This window comes from Gastrolobium bilobum, unplaced genomic scaffold (genome assembly GCF_033153095.1).
Source record: "Gastrolobium bilobum isolate Gb01-03AN ecotype WA unplaced genomic scaffold, APGP_CSIRO_Gbil_v1 utg18832, whole genome shotgun sequence".
NCBI classification, from domain to species: Eukaryota; Viridiplantae; Streptophyta; class Magnoliopsida; order Fabales; family Fabaceae; genus Gastrolobium; species Gastrolobium bilobum.
Genome location: NW_026898189.1, coordinates 65,549 through 76,997, shown reverse-complemented (window position 1 = coordinate 76,997; position 11,449 = coordinate 65,549). Strand labels below are relative to the sequence as shown.

Sequence of the window (11,449 nt, the reverse complement as noted above, 5' to 3'; positions counted from 1 at the left end):
TCAGGGGCTTTTCTTGACACGGATTTAAGCAGGAAAGTAAGATGAGAAAAATAGATTAATTAAAGGCTTCCTTTTCACTCTTTTGCCACATCAATCTAGAAGCAAGCTCAGTGTATAAAATTATTTACTCTTATATATATATATGAATTAATTGGTATCGGGGACTAAACATATAGCAACAATAAGCTTGAAACAAAAACTAGTATATCATATATACTATACTAAACGATATATCCAATAAAATAGATACTAGCGTAACATTTCAATTAACAAAATTTTGAAAAAATTGAAAAATAAAAAATTCATAGACAATATATAGTTAGAACTGTAACTGATGACAAGCAAAGTTCACACTTTTTGGATGGGTCTGCCATGAAGTCCGCATAGATTGAATCTTTACCTTCAAAATCAGTGACAGAGACACTAAGCTGTAATCCATGACGGAATAGCTCTTGGTTGCCCTGCTGTTCACGTGAAAGAATCATTGTATATTGATATCTACACAGCGCAGTTCTGTTTATGATGTGAATTTGCACATTACCCATATATACATTAATTATATATATAGTAAGGAGCATTTGTGTCCCATTGGCATTTTACATAAAAGTCACTGGTCACCAGTGAGAATCCCACAGACATTCACATATTCATTGACAAGACAAGGAGCAGTTACAATTTTCAACAGATATATATACACTGTAGTGACTGTTTTTCTTACTAATTATCTATTCATCTATGCCTTGTCAAGAGATATAAAAATTGAAGGGAGCATTCAATTCCCCGGCGTACGAGAATCTCCACAATTTTCTTTCTTTTCCTCTTCCTTTTTATTAATAAAGCACCCCGTCTAATCTAATAATAATAAGGGGAAGGATATTGTAACAATCAACTTGTGTTACTATCAATTAATCTCACGGTTAGATTGATTATGTTGATCCAACGGTTATATTTATTTTCATCTTTGTATGATTATGATTTCCCATATTTAAAGTGAAAGCTTTAAATATGAGAAATCATAACCATACAAAAGGTGAAAATAAATATAAAATATTAAATTTGAAAAATCATGACCATACAAAGATGAAAATAAATATAACCGTTGGATCAACATAATCAATCTAACGGTGAGATTGATTAATAGTAACATATTAATAACACAACTTGATTGTTACAATATCCTTCCACTAATAATAATAATAGGGTTTTATAAGAGTTATATTGTAAGAAAAGTGATTGTGTAATGTTATAGAGATTCGTTTTGCGTGCCTTAATTTTTTGTTTATTTTTTTTGTTTTAAAAAGTGTGGTCCCCACAAAATGTTGTGAGTGTAGGAAAGTTTGTTGTGTTATGTTAAAGGATAAAATGAAAACCATAATAATAATACTTAAATTTGGGTAGAAAGAACTAAATGGGTATGGTAATGGCATTGCGGGGAGTTATTGCCAGTTAGTTGTGATTAGGCTCAGTGGATATTTTGATTGGTTTCAATCGAGTGTTTTGGGTGTAAAAGAAGGAAACTTCAATGCTTCCATTGCTAACATTCACTTCCATCACTTGTGACATCAATGCCTAATTTTCCTCAAACCTTTTTACGACGACTTTATCATCCTTAATTCAAAATCAGATCAACAGAATTAACGCATGACTATTGATTTAATTTTAATCTAATAATAATAAAAATAAACATAAGAGGTTACAAATTTATTTATTTTTGGTATAATTACCTTAATTAACTCTTTGAATCGAGTCAAGCTCTCAAATATCCCCATAAACTTCAACTCTTATCACAATTAAAACTCTTTATCCCTCTCCAAATATTTATTTGATAACAATCGAATCCAAGTTCTTTCCCCACACTACTCAAACTATATTGCCAACTAAATTATACCCAAGAAGTTATAAATTTAAACTCTCAATAAAATTTACATTTTATGAATATAAAAACAAACTCATTTTTAAAATTTAATTCTTTCTACTTGAATTCTTCAGAATATTACCCCGAACGCAAAACTGCAACTAAAGTGTAACGATTTATTTTGTCAGGGCACTGCTAGACACAGAACATATGTTCTAAGAAATCATCAACCCAAAGTTTAACTATCTTCAAACGAAGAAATAAGTGGAAAATTACAACTGATCCAGTGTTTTGCTAGTAATAGATATTACAGACAGACGAAATGGCATTTTTCTAAAATATGCCCGAGAAATTACAGGAAGCTTTTGCTTCAAATCAGGAATAACTAAGTGACCAAAGGAACTGAAACAATGAAGAAGGAAACAAAAGAAAAAATGTAAAACGAAACGGGAAAAAGTACAAATTCAAATCAACTATTGAATTGGTGTGACTACCGCTTCTGCTCCATCTTTGCTTAAGGAAGAAAAAAGAAGAAAGAATGATCATAAACCTCAGATGTACACACAATCATGCTCAACTTTTAGTTTATTGTCCATCAGCAAGCACAGCAGAAATCCAATCAGAAGCTTCCATTTGAATATCGGCCTCAGTATCAGAAGAAAGAGGAAGCGGAGTCACTGCAACCTGTTGCTCCATATCACATGCAAGAACCAGTCAAGGGGGGGGAAATTGGTACATGTATGACAGCTCCTAAAGATACTAGCATGCACCCATTAACATCATAAAAATATTTGTTAAGAAAAACTATTGTTCATTGAGAAGACAACAATTTAATGTTCCAACTTACATAACCACTTTCAAGTGCTCTGTAATCCAAATCCTCATCTTTATCTTCTTGCTCCTTCTCCAAAAACTGAAGATACAATAAAACTATATCTAAGTTCACTTCTACAAACAATTTAAAATTATTTAATTGTTATATAAATATAACATATAAATACATTAAGTGAAACTAGCAACCTGAATCATAAGTAAATGGAAGTGTCACAAGTAATATGTAGAACAGTAGAAGAACCCATGGCAAGTTTACAGATAACGCAGAAAATAAATTCAAATTTCTATGATAATCTCTTCTCCACAAATTTCTATCTTCCATACTAAGCATGGAAAAATAGATTAACTTCAATATTAACAGGATTAAGATGATAACTGTTGAGATATATAAAAACCATTAATGTAGCCTCACCCAACAGCTTAAGCTTTTGGGTTGAATTGGTTCTTTACATGGTATCAGAGCCTCGGTGTACCGGGTTCGATCCTCACTGCCCCCCACTCTCTTTCTAGTGGAATTTCTTTCTTTGCACAGGTAGGTGGGCCTGTGCATTGTCCACTCTTCAAGCCCAGTGGGCTTTCGTATGAGGGGGCGTGTTGAGATATATAAAAACCATTAATGTAGCCTCACTCAACAGCTTAAGCTTTTGGGTTGAATTGGTTCTTTGCAATAACAAACTCTAATAAAGATTTTTGTTGCCCCCTCCTATTTACCTCTAGTCGGAAGTACTTCTTCACCCTGTTGGAATCAGTTTTTCCTGCAGCTCCAATTGATTCAATAATCTCCAAATTCTTTTTCTGTGTAGCCAATCGACGAGCTGCACCCTGAAGTAGATAAAGATGTAGAAGATTCGAACATCAGCATTAATAGACTAGATACATTAAAATCCCTTCGGATTACACAGAACATCAACATGATTTTGTAAGCATCAAGGACACTAACAGCAGCAGAGGCATCTCGGCCAAGCTGTGCAAACTGAAGACCAAGGCCGCCTGGTTGATTGGCCAAGAAATGACCAGCTGGATAGCGGCTAGTTGAAACAGCTAGCCAGTTTGGGGTGGATCTCCACATACTTTGCTTGGTCAATTTGTAGCCCTATCAATAAAAGGGTAAACTGCATCCATGTAAACAATATGCCCAAAGAAAAAGAAAAAACTATGAAATATTTTAAATCATTACAATCTAATCAGCCAAGAATATCATCATGCACACTACATTTTGTACAATATATGGCCCAATAACTAAAGTATATGCATAATGCAACAAAACATTTTACAAAATTATTCGATATTTAAAAAAAATTGCACACCTTGTTACTCGATGGTGATGTGGGAATTTCTACATTCAGAAAGCAACTTTTGGGAAATGTTCCCTTTTCAACATCCCTGATAGCTGCATTTATTAACGGTAAACAGACTGCTACTGCATCCTTAAAATCGGTTTCTTGACTTTCATCCTTCTTCCTATAACAGAATATAATTCCAATTCATAACCTCCAAATAAAGCATAGTTAAAAATGGATATATATAATGATCAATTTACCAGTTTAATGATATTGATAATGACGGTACACCACTTAATAATGCCTCCCTAGCTCCAGCAACAACACCTGAGTAGAACCTGGGGTATTTCAAAGCATGAGATAAACCACTGGTCTATACATAGGGATGCAAATGCTGGAGGATACATACACAGCTTTAAATGAAACCCAGATGGAATACTACAAAAGGGCAAAGGTGGGGATTGTGTACTAACTTACATGTGATGACCACAGCTTGATCCCCGGTTAATGCCACTAATAACCTGAGATTAAGATCATAGTATCATTAATAAATCTTCAGCACTTTGCTATGAGAACAGGCACACACATAAAAATTCAGCTATACGATATATAAATGCTAACCAGCATAGGCTTTGACCACGAAAACAATGCCCCAGATAATGCTAGTGAAACACAATCCACAGGAGTTCCTGAAAATTTATAAAACAATAAGAAATTTATGTAACTGTATTAGTTTTCCAAGCCACAAACCACCTGCAACTATGCTGATAAATCCACCCAAAGATAAATACGTAAATCAATTAAATACGTCCTCAATTTCCATGGATGATGAATTTTATTTTATTTTTTATTTCAGAACAACTAGAGAAGACCAGTAAATCCACATCATATATGCACCACGTTAACATGAACTGAATACATAGGGAACAGACAAACACAGATGAAGCAATATAATTCAAGTGATACCTGAAATCTCAAAGGCCATGGCACCACTAATTTTGGCAGAACTGGCTTCCACAGTTTCTCTGAGGGTCACAGAGTGTCCCGAAACCGATTTGTCCCTAAAGCAACCATTTTACCAACTAACAAATTACAAACATATCCCATATTCAATAAACAGGCACAGCAAAAAAAAAAAATTCCAAACTTTGGACGAAATAACCAAATATAGAGAGAACCCACAAACCAAAACATGAAAATTAACGCATTACGTCGATTTTCAAAATCAAAGTAAACAAAACGAGGAGAAAAGAAAGACCCACGATTGAGGAACGCAGACATGGACATTGTAGAGGCCTTGATTAACAAGAGCTTCAACGAGGTGTGTGAGGCCAGGTGATTCAACCCCATCGCTATTGGTGACCAACACAATAGGCTTGGAGGGATCAAATTCAACAGGCTCGTCGGTGGAAGTAGTGGGTTCAGAATTGTCGTGACCATGTTCTTGTTCTGGTTCTTGTTCTTGCACCCCTTTTCTGTTGAGAAGCACTTCTTGCAGGTTCGAAACGAGACCCGGGGGCATCATCTTGTAACGACGTCGTTTGCGGGCAAATGAAGATTCTGTGAAACAGGAACTGGGTGGTGGTGATGATGATGATTACAAATTGAAATTTTGGAAGAGTCAAAACCCTAACGAAAGAGAAAGGGGGAAAAAGAAGAAGAAGAAAGAGGAGAGGAAAAAAAGAGGGGGACAATAAAGCGCTGTAAATGAAAAGGAGTGTGACTGGCGAAGCAAGAAATTGGATTAGAATTTAGATGATAGACCGCTTCTAACGGCGTTTACGTGGAAACATGCTTTGCTTTCGGAGAGAGATACTTGGAAGAAAAAAAAATGGGATCTTTAAATAGCAAGGGACAGTAATGATTAATGAACACAGGTTATGGTATTTGTTTGCGGAGATGGAGATTTTAAGTATTAAAATTTTTCACTACTTATTTAATCATTATTAAATTAGCATTTTTTCTCTCTTCAAGAATATTTTAATATTTTCTCTCTTTGATCCAATGGAAATGTGATGGGTAGTAAGTTAGTAGTGAGAATTTTTGATAATTAATCATTGTTTATAATTTGTAAGCTTTCAATTATAGACAGGTGAAGAACTAATTGCTTATATATGTATTTTTTTATTTTTTGTTTTTTGTTTTTTGCTTTTTGCCATCTTATTCTTATATATGTGGATGTTCTTGTTATCATGTACACTCATCAAAAATGATTTCCTAATGTCAATCTTGCACTTTTGCGTAAAAATTGATATATTTATAGTTGGCCCCATTGTTGGTCTAATTATTGATTTAAGAAATTTAGAATCAACTAGAACTGTGGCCCAATAAATATGGCTCAATTATTGAAAGAAGTAGTGATTTGAAATATAACAAATTATAATCAAATTCAAGTCTCACTGAAGCAGCAGATATGATTGTGATTCGTTTGTCAAGAAAAGAAAAGCAACATATTTGGCATGATTTGATATCTAAAATTTGGGACGTGTTTTGAATGATTTAATTGTAATTATTTATTTATTTTTGGAAGTTAGTTACCATTATATTTATGTTAGAAAATTTTCTTATTTTTAGGATTTTGAATTTTGGATCAATTTGTAATTAGTTTATAAAAGGGGACTTATGACCCTTATTCTAGAAGTTGAATGTTTTGTTATTTTGATAATTAAAATTGAGAATCAGGGTTACACTTTTGTGAAAATCCTAACTTTTTGTTTAGCCATTTTTTTCTATGCGTTTTCGGCATCATTTGGTATCAGATAACTAGTTTGCCTTCAACCAATGGCTAAATAGAATCGTAGAGGTCATCTATGGTAGAGTCGTAAAGACAATGGACATGGATTCATTCCTAAAGAAGATAGACAATCACGTCAAATAGACCCAAGTGACATAGAAAATGAAGAGTTCGGAAGGCGGATTCATGAACTTATGGAGGCGCAGAGCATGAAAATCTAATTGTTAGAGGTACTACTTGTGCCGGTGCAAATTCAAGATTTTGAGCGACAACTTGCATGGACAAAGTTAGGCATTCAATCCGAAGAAGGAATAGAATTAGAGGACGTATCTGATGACGAAGAGGAGGATGTCAATCCCTTGAGGATTCTGAACCAGAGACAAAATTGAGAAGTACGACCTGGAATTCAGTCCACTTTTCAAGATATCGAGATACAAATTAACATTCCTGATTTTGATGTCTACGATCATAACACAATTTATGATGATCATGCGATGGATGATTATTATCCCATTTATGATGATTATCCATCTTATGAAGAAGATTCAGTTTATGATGATAATTCAGTCTATGATAAATTTGATGGAGAATTAGATTATAAAGATCTAATAGATGAAGATTTATTATTTGAGTTTTGTCTAAATAAATTGATATCAATGAATATCAAGCAAATTCGAGGACGAATCTTTTCCTAGCAGGGGAGAATTATACACTTACAGTTAGCCCATTGCACATAGTCCAACATTGATTTGAGAAGCTCAGAGTCAACCAGAGTTGTAGCCAATAAGAATGACTCAATTGTTGAAAGAAGCAGTGATTTAAAATATAATAAACTACGATCAAATTCAAACAGCAGATATGATTGTGCTTTGTTTGCCAAGTAAAGAAAAGAAACACATTTGGCATGATCTAAGACTTGGGACATGTTTTGAATTATTTAATTGTAATCATTTATTTATTTTTGAAAGTTAGTTACCTTTATATTTATGTTAGGAATTTTTCTTATTTTTAGGAATTTTGAATTTTAAATTTTGGATCAATTTGTAATTAGTTTATAAAAAGGTGCTTATGCCCCTTATTCTAAGTGTTGATATTTTTTTATTTTGATAATTAAAATTGAGAACCAGATGGTTACTCTTTTGTGAAAATTCTAACTTTATGTGTTTAGCCATCTTTTCCATGCGCATTCGGCATCATGTATGTGGATGCACTCGTGAAAGATGATTTCATGACATCAATCTTGCACTTTTGTGCAAAAGTATATAAGGTAGGTTATATTTACAAATTTTTTATTCATAAATTACATTATCTATTCTGGAGAGTACACACTTCAGTGTTTGTACTTCCCGTAGTTTGTAAACAAAATATTTATAAATTAACAAGCTCAAAATGTTTAATTGAACACAAAGAGTGAATCAACAAGCTAAAATTGAAAGCTCTTAGTCGAACATTTGTATGTCCATTTATATTTAGAAATTTAAATCTTAAACCTTTAGCGACTCTTTTATTATTATTCAAAGTTATTATGTTTTGCGGTATTTGAATTATGTCACTGCATGATGATTATATGCTCATATTTTCTACCGTGTTGATTATATGGGCAAAAAATTAAAATAATGTAATTAATTAAAATAATTACGTATTTAATGCTGTTTTGTTAAAAATTACACATCTGTTGCACAATGAGACGCCCCAGTGAGGCGTCTCTCTCCTAGAGAAGACGCCCCAGTGGGGCGTCACATGTGACGCCCAAAGAGGGCGTCTCATGTGCAACCTATATATACCACTTTCCTTTTTTCACTCCTTACTCATTTACCTCTCCAACCTCTCTCTAACCTCTCTTTAACCGCGGTTCGTAGCGAAGCTCTGCCAACGTAGGTAAGGTCATACTACCTCATATGTATACATTTAAATTACAGTGCTAGTTAGTAATACATGTTAGGATTGATTGTATATTAGAGACTTGGAACATTAGGATAGTCACTTAAAAATTTTGTGTCATGCTATGAATGTTGTAATGATATAGTAATATTATTATTACGTAGTTATTATTATTACTGATTTTTAATTATGTATTAGGGTTTAGCATATTAATTAGTGATTTATAAATAGTGTTAGAGACTTTGTAAATTTCGTATGTATGATGTTATTAATGCGGGAGTGCATAACTTTGTAGTTAGTTAAGGATAATGGTTGAGTCATCATCTTCTTCGGGATCTGATTCAGATGTAGAGCCCACCGATCTCAGCATGTGGATCATACCTGGACCCTACAGGTGGGAGGTCCTTCGTCAGAGGACGCAGAAAGGTCATATTTCACAGCGTGTGTGGAATACTGAGCATGTAAGAAAGATTAAGACGAGGCGTGGGAAGCCACAAGGGGGCCCACCTACCGGTGCTATTCCACAGGTTGTGGAAGAGTACCTCAGACAGGCGGGTTTCATACATGTTGCCAGGATGCAACATATCCAGGTATGTTATTTATGTCGTTTTGTATTTATGTAATTAAATAATGTAATTCGTTAACACGTGATAACTGCGTAATTTATCACAGATAGATACATTTTTAATTAGTGCTCTGGTCGAGAGGTGGAGACCAGAGACACATACCTTTCACATGACCCAAGGTGAGATGACGATCACCTTACAAGATGTGGCAGGCATCTTGGGCTTGCCGACCGACGGTACTGTCGTCATCGGATCGACCTCTGAGGATTGGCACGCTGCTTGTGCTGGTGTTTTTGGACATGTTCCAGAGGCCGGTGAGTTCCATCATTCTGGCGACCTCCGCATCTCATTCTTGGATCGACATTATACCCGGTGGACTGATCATAAAGGGAATCATGCTGCCGAGATCTACTTCACAAAAGCTCACATTGCGCGGATGTTGGGGACTTGGTTGCTGGCGGACAAGTCTGGAGGTAGCAATTTTGGTTGTCGGCTTGTCCCGTTGCTAGGTGGAGGATTTGAGGACATTGGCCGATTCAGCTTGGGATCTGCAGTTTTGACACACTTGTTCAGGAATTTGTGTGAAGTGACAGATGCCCGTCGAAGCGACATGGGTGGTTGCCATATTCTCCTTCAAATTTGGGCATGGATACGATTCCCACCCATTGCTCCACCCCTTCCTCCTCATCCACAGCCGGGCACACATTATGGATGCCGGTATGATTTATTTACTTCATTTGATTTCGATAATGTATGGTTAATACTGTATGTACTAACTGTATACTTCTTGACTTTGGACGATTATGTATGGTTGATAATGTTTTTGATTGACAGGTTTAATGTTGTACAAAAGTTTAAACCTCATGAGGTCACCCATTATCGGGCAACATTGGACACACTCTGTAGAGATGAGGTTTGGTGTTAGATACTTACGGTGTTGTTATTTGTCTATGGGTTTATTTTTTTTTGTAACTCTATATATTGTTTCACATTTTGTTTGTAGGTGGTGTGGCAGCCGTATATAGAATATGAGTGGCTTGACGTGACTCCAAAGCAGCAGTATCTGTGGCTAGCTCCCACACCTATTATCTACTTCCACACAGTTGAGGCATGTCAACCGGATAGGTGCATGCGACAGTTTGGTCTTAATCAACCCATCCCGGAAAAATCTAGAAAATTGAGAGGAATACATGATCATACTCTACGGGGGAAGGTTGAAGAGAACTGGAGACGTAAGCTCAGGGCTCACATTGATCGATGGAATACTAGGATTCAGCATATTGTACTGCCACCTCCATTATATGGTTTGATGTCACCTAATCATGAGTACATGGAGTGGTTCAGAGAGAGGGGAAAGCGCTACATATCACGAAGGGCAGCAAAGATAGGGCGCATGGTGAGTTTTGTACTTATTTTACATTTGTTTCAAATTACAACTAACATTTTTTCGTAATATGCAGATTGACGGTCTTGAAATGCTGTATCATGCAACAACGGCGGAGGAGTTTCCTCGATTTGGACTACAGTATATCCACGAGGAGATAGGCCGAATTATTGGGATGTTTCGTGAGAGTTCACGAGTTGATGAGCCTGGACCTGAGGCACCCCCCTCGTCGACCTTCTACCTTCCTACCATTGTAATATAACACAACACGAACAGAATCAAGATTTGAACTCATTTTTAAATAGAATTACAACTAAAATTCAAATACTAAATTAAAGATAAAGGAATGTTGGTGGAGAAGAGAGATATGAAGAGTGAGAGAAGAGGTGTGAATTGAATGGAGGGAGTGAGGAAATATATAGAGCACACATGTGACGCCAGTTTTGGGCGTCACATGTGACGCCCCATTGGGGCGTCTCTCCCATGGATAAGACGCCCCAATGGGGCGTCACATGTGACGCCCAAAACTGGCGTCACATTGTGCAGTAGATGTGTAATTTTTTACGAAACAACATTAAATGCGTAATTATTTTATTTAAATACAATATTTTAATTTTTTTGCCTTTTTATATGATCATATATGCTCAAATTCGGGAAAGGACTTCCCAAAATTTTTTTGTGAAATTCCATAAATTAATAAAACGTATATGCTCAATTGCTCATATCTGCTACTGTGCCGAAGAGAATTCAAAATCTCAAAATTCCAACGAACATTTCTTTTCTTCTCCATTTAGCTATCCGTGCATTTCATTAGATTCCAAAAAAAGAAAAAAGAACTTGCTCTGTTTTTTATAAGCAAAAAGACTTTACTAAAGTCTCCAAATCCAGATTGTACTAATCAAATTAATTTGACAA

At 35.3% G+C, this 11,449-nt stretch overlaps 1 protein-coding gene across 1 annotated transcript; it reads right to left on the bottom strand.

The window, feature by feature from the left end:
• Positions 1-2,089: 2,089 nt before the first annotated feature.
• On the bottom strand, positions 2,090-5,771 carry LOC133313695 (uncharacterized). Its single transcript, XM_061515095.1, has 10 exons — positions 5,232-5,771; positions 4,936-5,030; positions 4,591-4,658; positions 4,447-4,490; positions 4,230-4,307; positions 3,997-4,150; positions 3,630-3,782; positions 3,401-3,511; positions 2,703-2,768; positions 2,090-2,539 (listed from the first exon to the last, which is right to left on the bottom strand). The coding sequence occupies exons 1-10, from the start codon at positions 5,492-5,494 to the stop codon at positions 2,441-2,443; spliced, it is 1,131 nt and encodes a 376-aa protein (XP_061371079.1). The 5' UTR covers positions 5,495-5,771; the 3' UTR covers positions 2,090-2,440.
• Between the last annotated feature and the right edge of the window lie 5,678 nt (positions 5,772-11,449).